General features: G+C 41.6%; 1 protein-coding gene across 3 annotated transcripts in view; it reads right to left on the bottom strand.

Moving 5' to 3' along the window:
- SLC20A2 (solute carrier family 20 member 2) overlaps positions 1-16,930 on the bottom strand; it is a 57,414-nt gene that overhangs the window by 11,870 nt on the left and 28,614 nt on the right. For all 3 annotated transcript variants that reach the window (XM_039379867.1, XM_027721730.2, XM_027721728.2), the window contains exons 3-8: positions 15,768-15,908; positions 14,446-14,531; positions 12,434-12,530; positions 10,280-10,396; positions 9,361-9,564; positions 7,380-7,968 (exon numbers count right to left, since the gene is read on the bottom strand). In XM_039379867.1, coding sequence (XP_039235801.1) covers positions 7,380-7,968; positions 9,361-9,564; positions 10,280-10,396; positions 12,434-12,530; positions 14,446-14,531; positions 15,768-15,908 — 1,234 coding nt within the window. The remainder of the gene's footprint in view (positions 1-7,379; positions 7,969-9,360; positions 9,565-10,279; positions 10,397-12,433; positions 12,531-14,445; positions 14,532-15,767; positions 15,909-16,930) is intronic.

Below are 16,930 nucleotides of genomic sequence, written 5' to 3' on the forward strand. Positions count from 1 at the left end.
TGCATAGGGGCTGTTTGCCTTCTCCAGAGGTGCAATACAGGATTAAATGCCATCTATAGTAATACTTGTACTTGCAGACACGTGTCACAGTGGTTCAGCAAAGTGCTGCTCAGTGTTTCTGAAGTGCTGCCTGACCCTCATGATGATTTCTCTCTCGACTAACGTGAATTGGCACAACTTCTCTTTTTCTGCTCGCTTGTGCCAGTCGAGAATCTGTCACGCACCATTTATAAAACTGTTGTGAAAGATAGCATTTGACAGTGAATCTGAACTATAAATAGAGTTGGCTTCTCCTCTCCCCTGTGAGACGGATAGTATTACCAACAAAAAAAAAAAAAACACCCCACATTCAGCTATCATGAGACAGGCTTAGAAATTACAGTTTCCCATGTGCACACACACAAGTAGAAATTTCTGGTACCTTTGGGTCACAAGTCCAAGCCCTTCCCTGGAGGCACAAGGACTAAAACTTTTTTTAAATTATATTTTTATTAAAAAATTAGGGTTTTTTTCCCAGTAATGGAAGAATGCCATCAGCTGAATGCTCTATTGCCAAGTCCTATCAAACTTGTCGTAACATTTTGTGAAGTAGCAACATTGCTGCTACCTCACTATTATTTGGGGGGAGTAGTGAGTTGCTCAAAAAGAAAATCTAACTGTATTTGAAATCTACACTCTGAATACGCTTTGTTAATAATCTACAGACTCCTTGATGACCATGCTTTGATGCTCTGCTACCTGAAAAAAGAGATTGTGTTTTAGCCACTTTTTCTAGTGGAGTGAAAGAACCTTGAAATGTACATTTTCACCAATTAAAACTGAATGAGTAGCAAAACAGACATCTGAGAAATCTTTATTAGGCGTCCAATATTACAAATACAATTGCAAAATCCCCAGCCTTTTGTCAATTTCTCAAGCCAGGGTTTCACAAACAAACCTTCCACTGGGAAAATCAGTGGGATGGATATTTCTGAGTAGGCTGTAGTTATCCATGACATCACCCAGTTGAGTAAGGATGCAAGAAAGATACGCCTATAGGTAGCAAGAGGAAAAAAATATGTCCTGATCTCCAGAGATCTCAGATTATCAAGAGAGTTTAATCCTAATTCCAATAACCAGACAGTTCTGAAATAGTGCATATACCATAGAACAATAAAAGTGTGCCACAGATGTGCCCTGTGAAGTGCACAAAGTGCAAGCTTTGGGTGCGTTAATGAGTCAGGGAGGATACGTTTTTATTCTTGCACTCCAAATACTGCCCCTGAAACCCCAACTCACTGGATCCTGGAGAGTTGGGTCCATCCTCCCTCATACCCACCAGCATCAGCTTTTTTCCTGGCAAACCCACTCATGGACCCTGCTCACAGCAGGATGGGGAGGGATTCCTGCGCCCACTGGAGCTCCGTTTCTTGCTGCTCTCCTCTGGCTTGCCTGTATGGCACAACAAAAATGACACATCCCTACACAACTAAGGACACAAGTGAAGATTCATATCTACTTGAGACACAGGCTGGATTCACAGGATGGAATTCTGTTAAAAAGGGAAGAAATAAGATATCAGGCTGCTCTCCCTAATCATAACTGACAGATTAGCTTCCTAAATATTCTAAGTGATCTCAACTGCAGCTCTCAAGGAGGAAATAAGAAATACTCATTTTGTAATCCAGCCTTATTATAGCTCCTTTAGACTCCTTATTTAGCCAGGAGGCTGAATCCCACTAAGCTCTCTGTGTGCAGTGAGATACTGGCAAGGTTCCAGCTCTTCCCTCCTTTAATCCCATTACATTTACTTTAGGAAGAGGGGAAAAAGGTGAATCCTACTGCTGTTTGTGTGCTCTGACCTAAAAATCCAGTGAAGTCTGTACGGAGGTGAGAGGAGTTTCCTCTGCCTGTATTTTGAGCAAGTAGGTATTTCCTAGTTTCACTCAAACTGCTTTGCTTAAACAATTAATTCCCTGTCTGGTAGCAATTCAGCTTCCCTAAAACCAGTGAGACAATGTGTAGAAATATTTTAAAAACACTAAACATTTTTACTATAGTTCTGAAATAGTTTTAAATCCTGTCGTCAGTAATGCAGTCTGTACCATTTAGATAATGAGAGCCATTCTTTGTCAAATTTGTGCCATAAATCTATAAGGCATGACCTGGAAACTCGAACACGAATGACCCTTTTATCCTAATATCTAAGCATGAATACGCAAGGGTAGTCTTGAAATCCTCCAAGTGAAATTTAATTAGAGCAGACACATTCAAACCATTTATACAACAGGAACTCAGGAAAACTGAGATCCCCGTGAAACGTCTGCAGGGGGGGTTTCTCCTCCCTACAGCATGTACCAGCCAAACCTCAGCACCGACTGCACCTTGGCACGCACAGAAGGGGTGGGCAGCATGGGCCACAGTCACCCTGTTCAGCTGGAGCATCACGCCTCCTGCCACCATCACGATAATAAATCAACCCTCCTCCATGGCCAGAATCCATGAGCACAGGTAGATGCCTGCTCACAAAAGTCAGGGCATGTAGCTCCTTCTGACATCCCCGGGGTTTCTCCTGTGACAGCAAGAATGATGGCCCGAGGCAGAGAAGGGAGGGTGGGAGGGGACAGAAGAGGCTACCCATTTATAGGGGAAAGAATCTGTATGAGAAAAGACTAAACACATGCAGGGACAGGTGTTTAGGAGCACGAGGTACAGGCTTTTTTCAGAGCATAAACAGCAGATTTTAATCAACAAACCTCACACTGACCTACAGCATCTTTCTGTGGGTCATCCTGCTTTGATTGCAAGAAAAATCCTTATTCAAGGAATAACAAGCTACAGAGACTGACTGAGTCAACAAAAGCGTCTTCCCATTTGCTAGGATGGGGCTGTGGGTCCGATGCACTCTTTGCTCATTGCTTTCTCATTCCCAACCCAGTAACAAAGCAGCCACAGCCACCGCTGTGCTGAGCACCAGAGACAGCTGTGGGGTTAGCAGCCCTCTCTAGCCACGTCCAAAACAGCCTGCCTAACTGCCCTTGTTTTTGAGAACTAGTTAATTCAGAAATATTTCCAGACTTTGAAACGCAGCATAAACCTTACAATTTCAGCAACTCTCCTGTTATTTGTCGTTATACAGGTAGGCTGCTCCATCTGCAGTGCTGAGCCCCGGGCCATCACAATTCCTGCTGAGCTAGCCCATGTTAGAAAAATAAGCTCAGTCCAATTCAACCATAGGTGCATATAATCCCCACTGGCCAACAAAGTCCAGCCTCCCGGCCTCTCTGGAAAGCTGGCTCTGAACAAGCATTTAGGAAGCTGGCAGTTCTCCTTGTGTCACGCTCCTGGCCCAGGTCTTTTTTCCATCCTGGCCTTTTTATTCTCCCATTGCCCTTGCAATGACCTGACGTGCTCCCTTTGTGCTCGGGTGCTGAGCCAGTGGAGCTGCTCACTTGGTGCCTCTAATTAAGTTAAACAAAAACATTTTTTTCAGCAGTTCTGTCCCAACACATTTAGTCGGGATTTTAAATTCTTTAGATTTCATTCAGTCCATGTGCATGATGGTGTCACAAGGCTCTCGGCCTGGCTCAGCTAGTCCCAGCCCTGGAAGAGCTCCAGCACCCTTGACACAGCGCATATGAGCTTGGCGGCAGGGGGGCAGGAGGGGATGGGCTGAACAAAACAGTCACCCAAATAAGGAGTTGCCATGACTCCCTGTTTCTTTTAACACACAGCTGCCCCAGTCAGGATCCCTGCTGATGTCAGCCTAAGCATGAGCCCTGCTACAAACTGACTGCTACAAACATCAGCTCCTACAGCAAAGATGGCTGGTATCATTATGACGCTAAAAAGCACCATCTTGGAAGAAACTGGGATCTAACTCCCCCATGAATTAATTACGAGTTAGTTCTGCAGTTGAGGGCAAAATACTGATTTTACTCTTCCAGGTCCATGGGCAATCCTGGACAATGAAATGAGAGATGTCCATATGATGTTTTGTCCAGTAAAGTGCTGTCCAAAGTATATGGGGCATTTTTCATCCATGAGGTTTTTCTGAGCTCCCTCAGGGTTCAATCTGAACTGTATGTCTTATGCTCAAATATGCTCTAAAACAGGTCAATTATTTGCTTCACAATTACCTGCAGTTTTTAAGTTTCCTATTAGCTTTTGATTTTTCTCTCTTTGCTCCTCTTATCTGCTCCTGTCCCTTCAAGGAATACCAAAAAACAGCCTGATGGAAAATAAATGGAAAACATGGCACAAGAGTAAGTTCCAGGATAGCAAAAGAAAATGTAGGAGACAAGTCCAAAGAAAAAGATGTGGACAGTGGAGGTGCCGCCCTAAATATGAGTGAGGAGCTTTAAACCAAATGCAGAGGAAAGATGGATTTTAATAACAGGATCCAAGGCTGAGGAAAAAAAATAGAGAAGCAGCATCTAGAATGAGTAGAAGGAAAGCAAACAAAGGAGGGAGATGAAAAGAGAGCAATCATCAGTGGAAGATGGACTGCCAGGGCTTACTTTCTTACAGAAGTGTGAACAGAAAGCCGTGCTCCTAGCTAGATTCTACTGCCTTATTTTTAAAATAATGTGTTGCCTTTCAGGCTCTGCAGATCTTCATGCAACATGTGGAGGAGTCAAGAGCCCAGTAAGAAGTCTTCTGCTCTGCTGGACGAAGACTGGAAAAATGTCTCTGCTACACAGTCCACTGGATAGATATCTGCATTCCTGGAGTGTTTTACCTACTATATCTTTTAGGCATAGAAAGGGGTCTTTAATTTTTGTTGTTTAGCTGGAACTCAGTACAATCACAAGGATGGGTTCCCATCCAGTCCTACACCCATGACCATCTTCTTGCTTTTCTACTAGCTTTGACAAAATGAAGCCAACTTGTTCTTTAGTTTTGCAACATATGAATTCAGCTTAAGAAGAGATTTTGGAACAAATAGCATTTAATAAAAACACATGTTTCCTGGTAAATTTGGTAGGATCACCTGCAGGAGCAGAGATCTGAAAAATACTAAAAAAATATGAATTTTCAGGAAAGGATATTGCCAAAGTAACAAGCCAGTCCAATTAAAAAATTCTAGGGAAATTAGGCCGTAAGATGCAACAAAGCATACTGCACAGAGTCTGAACTTTGTATTTCATCCTGGTCAGCTCCTGTCAACACCAAATCTGATATCTGAACTGACTGCATCCTTACAGATCACTTCTACCAAACTCTACTACCCCTGCCTCCTATAGAACAGGCAAGTGATGCTTGAGTAACATGTGAGTCCTTCAGGAGAATGTATAAGCATCACCTGCAGGGCTGGGGTACCTACTGAGGTAGTCTGTGAGCTTCCTGCAATGCTATTTCCCAGGGTACATTACAAGAAAGATCAGTGGTGTTTGTCCTTATTCCTATGTTCCCTTCAGCACGTGCTACTAGCCCCCATGGGTCTTTGCTCTTGGCCAGCCAGTATGCTCAGAGCAGAGGTCCTTAACAACAGAGACCATCCAAGAGGAAAGAAAGTTGCACCTCTGATCCAGAGGATGAGGGGACCCTGGACTCCTTCCTGGAGCCAAATCCCTGCGGATACGAAGGGAGTACAAGAAGGCTCTTCAGAAAGCCCTATTCTGAATTCCCTGGACACTGACTGGATGGGAAGAAACATGTTTTTAAGCGTTTTCAAGATGAGCAGTGAGTTAAATTGGGTGGCTGACAAGAGCAACGAATAACTGTTCTTGCTGAGTTGGACAGTGTTTGCCCAAATGCCTAGGGAGGGCGATGAAAATCATGAACGCTTTAAAGTCCCATTACAAACACTGAAACCAACAGTGCCAGGGCACAGCTAACACAGAAAGGGTTCAGTGGGAAGGGGACTCAGTACAGCCCCAGCTACAACCCAAATAAGGACAGCTGCTTCAACAAGCAGCTTGAGTGAATTTCTCAGGGGACCTTATCATGATACTGGAAAAAGTGCTTATTAAATACCAAATGGATCACTCCAGGCCTAGGGAAGAGGCAGTCCAGCCAAATCCTTAAGGAAAAATATGCAGTGTTCCCAGGGACAGAGCAAAACCACCCAAATTGCTCTCCAGTCACAAGCCATCAAGATGATGAGGTGCAATAGACCCCCACAGTGTTATAGGCAGATGGGCAATGTGAGTTTCCTATTAGCAGACAAGAAAGGTATAAAATGCTTCATCCTGAGCCTGTGTCCTACAGACAAAAGTCTTGTACTTTGTGGAATAAAACAGAGCCAAACCTTCAAAATGAAAGAGGTTGGCAAATGAGTGAGTAAAGAGACACTATTTTGCAGGGATCTGACCAGATGATGGAGAAGTGCAAAGAAGTGCAGATAAACATTTTCTGAGACCAACTTCAAGATCGTCAGCTGCCTGAGTCAATATGAACAGGAGAAAAAGACTCCTGAAAGATGATGCTTTTCCTTTATTCCTGGGAAATGACATTAATGCTGTGAGATTTAAGGACAGGCACACTTAAGCCAAATGACTGAAGGATGAACTCACCGTCTTCTTCCAAACTCAAGGACAACTCGGTGGTAGTGCCTCTGGATAAAAGTCCTGTTAGGGAATACTGCATACCAGAACTATGCTGGGAAACATGAAGCTTATTAAATGAGTGTTAAGAGATGAGCCATAGCCTGTGTCCTCTCTCTGCATGGGGCACGGACACATGCCCAGGGCTCCTTGGGGGTAGCTCCCTTTCTTTTGGTAAGAGAACTGCAGCAGCTAGAGCAGTTTTATGTACAGGTTATGAACTGCAGTAGGACTTTAAAGCTTAAACTTTAGACTTTCTTTTAACTTTAACTTTCACTAAAAAGACTTTTTAGTGATACACTGCCTCACATGGTCCTAGACTCCTGGAAAACCCCAAGCAAAAGATTCAGTTAAGTGAAGTCTGTAAGGGATGCAGCAATCAAAATGACATTCTTCACACATCTCTTTTCGCAGTGTGACAAGAGATGAAATTCATCTAATGACAAAAGTAGTCTAAAACTTCTTACTTGTTGAAGGTTGCTGATTTTGCAGTTCAAACAGACTGCAAATTCTGCAGGAGTGGGACTGTCCTGGTTTTTTTTACAGTGATTGGCATGTTGGGGGTAGTCTCAATGCCTCAAAGACTGTCAAAATTAAACCTAAATTAAACTAATCACTAAACAATTATTTAGCAGTAAATAAAAAAGATTTTACCCTTGAGAAGAAAATGAACCATGGACTAGGCAGCCTAACTCCTGGAAAGCACCTGAGACATCGATGCCACACACTTTGCAAAATAGAGCCCTGATGATCATCTACCTGCAGACATGAATGCGCTTTCCAACCAGCCAAGCTGGCAAACCTTGCTCCAAGTATTTAAACCTTAAAACTGCAGAGATCTCATCCTCTTACCTGACATCATTACCTCCATGGGCAAAGGATCCAAAGCAGGCTGTTAAGATCTGGAGGAAGTGGAAAAGTAGATGGACCTGAGATGTGTCTTTCTCTTCCTTATCCTCTTCCACAGGATCAACCGGGGGCCGGTTAGGTTCTGCAAGTTCAGAGGCCAACTTCATTTCCACCCCACCTTCCTCCGCCTCGATCTCTGCCTCAGCCACTGCGTTGCAATAGCTGGAGTAGCTGTCGTAGCGGACTCGCTTCTTGGAGTAGGAAACAGTGTCTCCCACTAACTTTTCACTGTCCTCTGGAGTTGACGTATCTGCTGCCTTAAAGGAGGAATGCACGGGCATGCCACAAATAGCAGCAGTGTAACAAGTATAACTGTTGTTGCGTCGTAACAGTTTGTAGTTATTTTCTGGAGTGGGCCTTTCGTCATTGGCCCTGTCAAGGTGTATTTTGTGGAGCAAGTCTTTGTATAAACCTGAGTCCTTGTGCACAGTGTGATAAACGTGGCCATCGCTCCTCACATGGCCATCGAAGCTGAAGGTGCCATTGGAAACAGGTGATTTCACCGAGGTGTGCGTCACCGAAAATGCCCTTCCTAAAAAGGCACAGATTCAGAATTTTTATTTATACAAAATGCAATACAAGAGCCTCGTTCCTCCAACTTCACAAGAAAATAATGCGGCTGCCATCTGAGAATACAGGACAAAGGAGACCAATTTCCACTACATGCAGCGAATAAGCCAAGATTCAATTCACTGCAAAATAAAGTCTCACATATGCTGTGCAAAATGAGGTTTGTTCCAGTGTTGTGTCTCCCCAGACATGCTGTATGACCTGCAGCAAGTCACTTAGGATCAGCTATAAGAACGTGATACTTGATGGTTAAATGCTCAGGTTCTCTGAAAAAATAATTTCCATAAAATTTCTTTCTTGTAAAGCAAGCTCTACTTTTTCTGAGGTATTGAATAGGAATAATTAGGATTTCTGAAAGGTGGGTTACTGCTATTTCATACCGAATAGAAGATCACTTATGTCTAAGAGACATTTACATAGCTTTTAAAAATAATTTTATAAAACAGCAAAAAGTTGATGTTCTGCAGAAGTATTTCTTCAGCTATTGCAACATTTTCTAAATCTTATTTCTTTGAACATGCTGATAATTGTTCCCACTGCATATATTTAATGTTAGCATACGCTGTAGGACACACATCAAAATCTATCACAGGTAATACTTCTGAAGAAACGTTTTTGCTTCCTGACTTCCCGAATTTCCACTACGCAACGTTCAGAATTTGGTTTACCTATTTATAAACTGGAGGCACACACTCAAAGGGCTCCACGTCATGACTTATTTGATTTTGCAAGAAACAGTTGAATATTTTAGACATTTATTAACCAAATTAGAGAGTTGTGTAGATGTTAGCAAAGTGATATCAAAGTCAGCAGACCGCTAAGTGGAGGGGGGTGATCCCACCACAAGGGAGAACAAAAAGAGCTTTATGCACACAAGCCTACTTCTTATAGATGTATATTCAGAAAACAATGCATGAGATTTTTCTAGTGGACACGGTCCAAATGGTCATAGGTTTGTCAACTGAAGTCCAAATCTTTTCATCTCCTGTTGTAGTATGTTAATCATTTTTATGCTGAATTTAACCTTCATACATCAGTAATCTGTGTTCTCTGTATTTTTCCACTGCTCGAAAGGATGGAAACACCATTAAGGATACAAAGTAAAACAAAGAGGCAAGTAATTTTTTTTCCCCGCTGTTTCTAAAGTTGAAATACAGCCAAAGAAAATGTAATTATGTCCTCTCTAGAAAACAACTCTTATAAATGAGCATCCTTCCAAACATGTGCTGAAAAGGGATTAGAGATGGAAATCCCAAACGCTAACTTACTATTTACAAGAGAGACCTACTCGCAGTTAAGAAACCTCACTGAAACAACAAAAACACAAACCCTCTGTGTTGCATTAGTTTCTTACCATACGGTACACGTGGATGGTTTCCATTTGCAATAGTATCTGATGCCCCAGCAGCTTCTGTTACTGAGCCAGTAAGGGGAATCGTGCTTTCATCAGATGCTTTGGCACCAGGAAGCTCTTTAAAGACTGGTGTTTCTTCATCTTGAATTTTATCAAGACTTTCATCTGATATCCTTGACAGTGCAGCATCTTTCTTTAACCGGCCTAAGGAAATAATAGTACCATCATTTTAAACCCAACCTATACCACTTTTTACTTACATTTTCACTGTTTGCATCAACAGCATAGTTTAACGTGGATACAATAACGTGGCTGCATTTCATACACATTCTTTATTTATTTCTAATACTTATCTTTACTAAGTTCATGTGGGAAAATTCTAGAGCATCTTTGTTTTTTCCTATAAAATTCACCAAAGTAGACAACTGAAGTAAAACACTGAGCTGTTCATCTATTAGTGAAATCTGAAACTGCATTTTAAACACTGCATTTCTTGAAAGTAGCAAAGCAAACAAGCAAAAGACTATAAAGCTAAAAGCTGTGATCAGCTCCACTTACTGTAAAGTTAAAGAAGTCACTTAAAGATGATCATTCTGCCAGGTTTTTCCTCTTTAACATTTCCTTACTAAAATATTAACCAGATTATATTCCAGGTTTTATTGTCCTGTTTCTGTTTAGACTCTAGAAGAAGTGAGCACTGCAATGGATTGCCTAACAAGGTTTTGAATTTCTACCACTGCAGATTTTTAAGCAGATTACAAAAATACACGAGGAATAGTTTAAGCACATCTTCCCCGTGGGTAAGGACTGGACTAGGTCCTCTCAAGGACTGGACTTGACCTCTTAAGGGCAATTCCACCTCTGAAATGTAATTTTACATAATTTTACATCATTCACACTTCATCAAACAACTACTTACTTTCTATTTTTCTCTTCATCCAGGGACACACAAAAATCCAGACTAAGACAGCAAATACTAAGGACACGCCAATTGATATTAGAGCAATGGCCCACATTGGCAGTATCAGTCCCAGTACTGTGAAGACAAAGAAACAAAACCTAAGAAAATCATAAATTAACATGACTTAATTATCCCAGCCAGTGGAAGAGCGATTTATTGCAGAAAAGCCAGTGTTCACAATGTATTCAAAACCAACATGAATGAGCTGGTGACTTTTAACATGACCATTACCACAGTATTTAAAGGTCTAGTTGACATGGAAACATTTGCAGGTTTAGTCTTCCAATTTTCTGTTACTCCACTGTGGCCTTATTTCCAAATAAGACAAAGGTAAGACCCCCATATCAGGGCTGCTAAGACAGGTTTGCAGTGATTTTATACATTAATGCATGTTAAACCGTGTTGCCCCTTAGGGTAAATATTTACCTGACCTTTGCACTGGTCAATAAAGCCTAATGCTTAGCTTAATCTAAGCCATTATTTGCTTAGGATATTAGCTTAATGCCGCACTCAAGAGCTGAGGTTTCAGTCCTGCAATGCACAGCCCTGTCAACAACTCATGTTCCTGCAAGTATTCCCCCAACAGAGCTCCTTGCACTTGTTCAATGAAGCGATCCAACCCTTAATGAAGAAAGAGCTTGGACTATGATCTTTCAAACCCATATATACATTGCCTATCTTGAAACCTATGTGATTAATTCATCCTTGGGAGCAAATGTTGCCAGGAGAGAGGCCTTGGAGAGTAAATATGTATTTCCCGAGTATCAAAAACGGAGTTCCACCTTTTTATTCACACACTTTAGAGACTGCTAAGCTGAAACAGAAGGGACATTAAGATTCTTATTTTATTTATTTTGCTTAATGAGTCACTGCAAAGTGCCTGACCTACTTCTGCAGTACAACTAATGAAGAAAAATTGGTTATACAGTTGATTTACTGTGAAACTTCTGTATATATAGCCAATTAGACTTAAGAAAAAGGAATAGTTATGTTACCCTCACATTGGGAATGTCTTTTTATTAATTTCAGTAATGCTATGCTATGGAGAAGAGTCTACCAACTGCACTTATCTAGTGCCTCTAGCGTGTCAGGTTTTAGAGAAAACAAATTTTCATTCAAAAAAGGTCACTTTCTAAGCCTACTGTCTGAATTAAGGGCCACGTTCAGGGGTCTGTCTTCAACTGCTTGCTCGTTCATGGTACTGGGCAATAATCTAATCTAAAGACAACATTTAATGACCAGTCTTCAACAAAGTAGTTGAGATCACTGAACATTTTTTTTCTGAACTCTTTTGCTACAAGTCCATGTTTAAATGTACTCTGCTTAAGTAAAGTTAACTATAAAAATATAAATGCAAATACATAGCCATAAAACATGTGAATATAAATATACAAATATAAACATAAAATATATAACTTCAAATAATATAAAAATATTAATTCAAGTATAAATAAAAATATGAATAAACACAAACATTTAAGTGCACATAAAATATATAAATATAAAAAAATATAAATTAAGTCCTTCAACTTCATTTTCTTCTACTGAGTTGCAATGAAAACACAACACCAAAGAAAGAAGATACATTTAATGCAGAAACAGGCTTCAGAAACAGGCTTGGGTTTCTTATCATTAAAGGGAAGTTAACTAAATTTAAATAACAGTCTCCGTGCCAGACCTACCAGAACAGTGACTCTGCTGATGTCAATGGAGCGACAGCGTTATGCTGAGTGCAAACAGCCTACCCCCTTATGCCCTGCTCTGAACCTTCTCTCCTTGATGCACATATCTAGAACACCTCTGAGAGCTCAACAAGTACTCAGATTCACGAAGCCAAAGCTGGCAGCTCGGTAATTTCCCTTCCTTTAAAGAGGAGGGTTTTTTGTAGCTGTACTCTTCCCCACTAACCACAGTGAACACAAGGGTGTCACAAAAACACTGCACAAACAGAAGCATGTGGGGAGGTGAATGATTTAGTCTTGCCCTTGTTAACTCCTAGGATAGGAGATAACTCTGTGTGCTGATGGCTACCTGACAGCACACTGGCAGAGCATCCTTATGCACTGTGGGAAGCCTCCCTCCCGTGCCTCCTCCTGTGGATGGCTCACTCACCTGGTGCCCCTGTGTACATGATGGAAAACACGTTAATAGCTATGGTAGCAGCATAAAACACTGGAAGTGCACGGAGACCGTTGGGCACAGGGTCTTCCTGCATAGAAATCAAGGAGAAAAAGGAAACATTAGTTGGATTTCACACCGGATTAATGTCAGCATGAACCACCATGAGGAAAACATGTGCTCCCGAGTCAGTGCTTCTGGGGAAGCTTGACAGTGTTAAAGGGAACCAGGGAGATGGGTTGTACTTTCAGGTTGGCTGCAGACCTGCTGAGCAACCTGGTGGCAGATTTCTTTCTGCAACTGTGTCCTTATCCATTTTTGTCTCCAAGAGAGGAACCCCTTTCACTCAGCATGACTGAAGGGTGCTAAGAAGGAGAGGGCTTTGATGTTTTGGGGCAAGGCTACAAGCATCGGTGCAATGCATTCATCTCTAAACCTTACTTCTAACCTCTCGGTTTTGACTGAGACAGCCTGGCACTTTCTACCAGCTAACAGAAATCTCTGAAATAGTAAGTGTCCGGCTGCATGGAACAGGTAACACACATAAAGCGAGCACACAGTGTTTAGCATGCTGCCGTGCCTGCTGCCCGCAGCAGCCTCGTGCCCTCAGCACTCACAAGGAAAGCAGCGGAAATGCACCATGTGAGCCACGGACAAAGCCTTTGTGAGGAGACTGCCTTGGCCTTTCGAGGGGCTCTGAGTGTTTGCAAAGAGCCTGGCGAAGCTGAGGGCTGGCTAATGTGGTTTTGTTTCTTGCTGCCATGAGCTATAAAAGGGAGCTGAGAAAAGGCTGCAGCTGCCCTGTGCTGTGCCCCGGTCCCAAAGCGTGATGCAGCATGGGCTGTATTTGCAGGGCCAGCTGCTATTCACAGACACCCCCAACAAGGGCATGAAGCCCTGTAACAGGCCACGGACTCGCCAGCTAGAAAGTTGCTCTTTTTTTATGCATGCAAACAACACAAGTCGCTTCCTGCTTATGGCAGAAGCTCTACAGATCTTACTACTTTGTGAATGGCACAGATGGCAATAGAAATTCAGTGTCCTTAACTTGAACTTTTTCTGCCTCTTGAATGCTTAAATATGTGGCTTTAATACCAGAGTTCATGTATTTTGATGACTAATTTCTTAAGTTGCTAGGTTTTGAATGCCATAGTGGAACCTTTCCTTATTGTTTATGCAACTTGAGTACTTCTTCATTCAAAGCTGAGTCTGATCAAATCTATCACCTGTTTTTATCACTGACATTTATTTAGATCAGAAATAAAGAATGATGAAGCTGAGGTTACAGGTGGCGCTATTTATAGCAAAAGAATTAATCCCTCATCTATTTAAGTTCCTTGTATAACTGCTAATATAGTGCCCCTTATTTTAGGTCATTGTCATGCGCTACACTTCCCCGTTTTAGCAAGCTGAATGGTGTGAGAGAAATGGAAAAAGCAGATAAAAGTGTTCTGATTTCCAGTTCATGCTGGGTGGCATCTTTTGCACTGGAGGTACATGGACTGATGTTATCAGGTCCCTAAAACCCCACTAATTCAGGTTTCTTGAGAATCCACAAAATATGCAGATGCCCATCTCCTGTCTGATGTGCTGGAAAACCAAAGCTTAAAATTTCACAACTATAAAATGCCAATTAGAGTATCTCCAAGACAGAACTGCTTGGTTTGAATAACAGTCAGAACAGCTATTGTGAGGCTAAGTTAATGCCAGCAAGCTTGTACTAATACAGAAGCAATCTCAGTGTACCATCTTCTGCTAAATAGAATATACAATATTAATTATCACATAGCACCTTCTAAGCCTCAAATACTTGTCTAATTACTTACCCTGAGCTTTCAGAACTGCTTAAAGCAAGTACAGTTCAAATGGCTATTAAAAAAAATGACTGGTCTCCTGTGCAAAAAGCAAGCCACAAACTTTCAACTCTGGAAATGCCAGCACTCAAATGGGAGGCTAGAATACAACCTTCATACTAAGCACTCATTACAATAGGGAGATTTCTTTACCTTGTTTAAGATGAAGAATCTAATCAGCACAAAGAGGACTCCAGACATTAAGCCAGATAACAGTGGGGAAATAAACCAAGAGGCAACTGTGTTGAAGAAAAGAAAGAAGGAAACTTGAAATAAACATTATTCTTGCATAATACTTAAGTAAGTTGTTAATGAGCAATAAATTTAAAACAGTTCTTGTACAACTGGAATCAATGTTCTGTATGTTTACTTACAACTGGTGCAACTCAGTGTCCACTGACATTCATTAAAGTCAAAGTAATGCTAGGCACCATTAGAAACATCAGCCAAAGCATCTCCTGACCATTTTGCAAGTTTAGCAATCAAATTCATCATAAAAGTTTCTTGTAGTTTGAATCAGAGTACACCAAGCAAACCCTGTAATTTCCTAATCACCACAACCACAAGTGTTGCATGCGAGTGGAAAGCAACTGCATTTAGCAGGATGCTATGCTGCTCGCAGGGGAAAAGTCTCAATTTCCAAAATGCCATAGAAGCACCAACTGTAATGTATAATGCGTGTAAATTTTTTGCAGGCCAGCACTGCAAATGTCCAGGACTGATTTAACTGAAGTAGGTGGCATAACTCCCACTGATTCCAATAAAACTGGATTAGGGCAGCACTCTGGAAATCTCGTCCAGAGTGTTTTATTGTTTGCAGCATGGTGAACAGATTGATTCTGCTATCACTGTAAACTCTCTTTTACTTTCAATAGAATTAAAAAGAATATATGCATTGCTAAAGTTCAAATATATTACCATGTTTTCAGAATCAAATCCTTTTAATACAGGCTTTAGGCTGCACCTCGGGTTACAAGGCTTCCAAAACAATAACAAAAAAATCCATCACACCCCTGCTTGGATGTACTGATCTTGGCAATGGGAGGTTGCGAGTTAAACATGTGCTGTATGCCCAGATTTTGCCTCCCTGAAGATGGTGGGTGGAGAAACATGACTGTGGGCATTCACATGATGGCATACACATTGTTAGAGAGCAAGAACAGGGTAGTATGAGCTGCCACAAAAAGAATTAGAAGAGGAGGAATGTCACCTTGAAGCATGTCTCTGAGGGGACAATGTGTCCTCAGCTTACCTCTGGGGAAGTGCAACTTTTGTCTTACGCCTTTCTCCACTGCAGACACACTGCAGCCCTTAATAAACATGGCATCAGTGCATCTTATGAATGACACAACTGGGGTGGAAAATAAGTTAACGAGGGACTGCTATCAGCACAAAGCAGATTTCTGGGAATGTTTTTTTGCAGGCAGCACACACTATTTCATATCCTGCCACACAATAAAGGAGACAGCACTTACCAATCTTGACAAGCTGCATCCACTGGACACCCTGCGTGCCAATTGCCACCAGAGAAAATCCAATCGTAGCACCTACAATGCAATGGGTCCCTGATATTGGGAGTTTCAAGAATGATGCAATTAGCTGCCAAACAGCAGAACCTAGAAAAAACCCAACCATATGGTATAAACAACAACAATAATGTAATACAGAAAATTCTTTGCCACATACCCACATTCTTTTAGAAGTGCTGCCTACACTCCACATGCATAACAGAGATCTTCTAAAGAGAGTTTTGTTCCTGTTCTGTCTCTAAAAGCAGATACTAAGACAGTTTAATAGCAGCTTTGAATGCTACATCTTACTTATGACTGTTTATAACTAGCAGCTCTTTACACTTCACAACAGTTCTGCCTTTTTTTTTTGAAGGCTCTCAGTATTTACAGCCTGTCTGATTAAATACACGAACTGGTCCCAGCCTGCATCAAGCTTAGAAAACCTTATTCTTGAGAGTTGGATCTGGAAGCCCCCACATGATCAGTGTGAGAAGGTATTCACCATTTCACTAGTGAACCACCCATGCTCCTAAATTTGGATACTACCAGAGAAAGACTCAAATTGTGGGGCAGAGAGTTTTTATGCCTCTTCTCAACGATGCACAGCCATTCAGAGTCCTCTATAGGAAAAACAGACTGAGGAGGGAATAAGGACTCTCTCAACTGCCTTTATTTGCAGTTCACTGTCGCACTGGAGAAATTCAGAACTGCACAAAGGTCTTGTCTTAGTCATGGAGTAGCCAAAGATATCCTGGGCATAAGGAAATAACTAAGAGATGGTGGTTAGTGGTCTATAAAGTAATGCAATGTCTGATGTCCCTACAGATGTCCAGGAAGGATGGTGGTCAAGAGTGCAGAGAAGAAAAAAAAGTACCCCAAGCACTACTTTCAGTAGTTAGATAAGACCACATTTGGCCACCAAGCCCTTGAGCATGCAGCTCCATGCTTCAACTCACTTTCACTTTGCAAGGACCCAGGTTTCCTACTCCTCTTGCAGTGGCACTAACCTCAGGACACCAAAATAATTTTGACAGTGACACGAGCATTCTGTGGATCTCACCTAATATTAGAAAATTCTTAGATCTCTTCTTCATCTTATGACTTGATGGCCTTAAGACTAAATCTTC

The sequence above is a fragment of the Pipra filicauda genome, unplaced genomic scaffold (assembly GCF_003945595.2).
Source record: "Pipra filicauda isolate LSUMZ 115617 unplaced genomic scaffold, ASM394559v2 scaffold17_size4572894_pilon, whole genome shotgun sequence".
In the NCBI taxonomy this organism is placed as follows: domain Eukaryota; kingdom Metazoa; phylum Chordata; class Aves; order Passeriformes; family Pipridae; genus Pipra; species Pipra filicauda.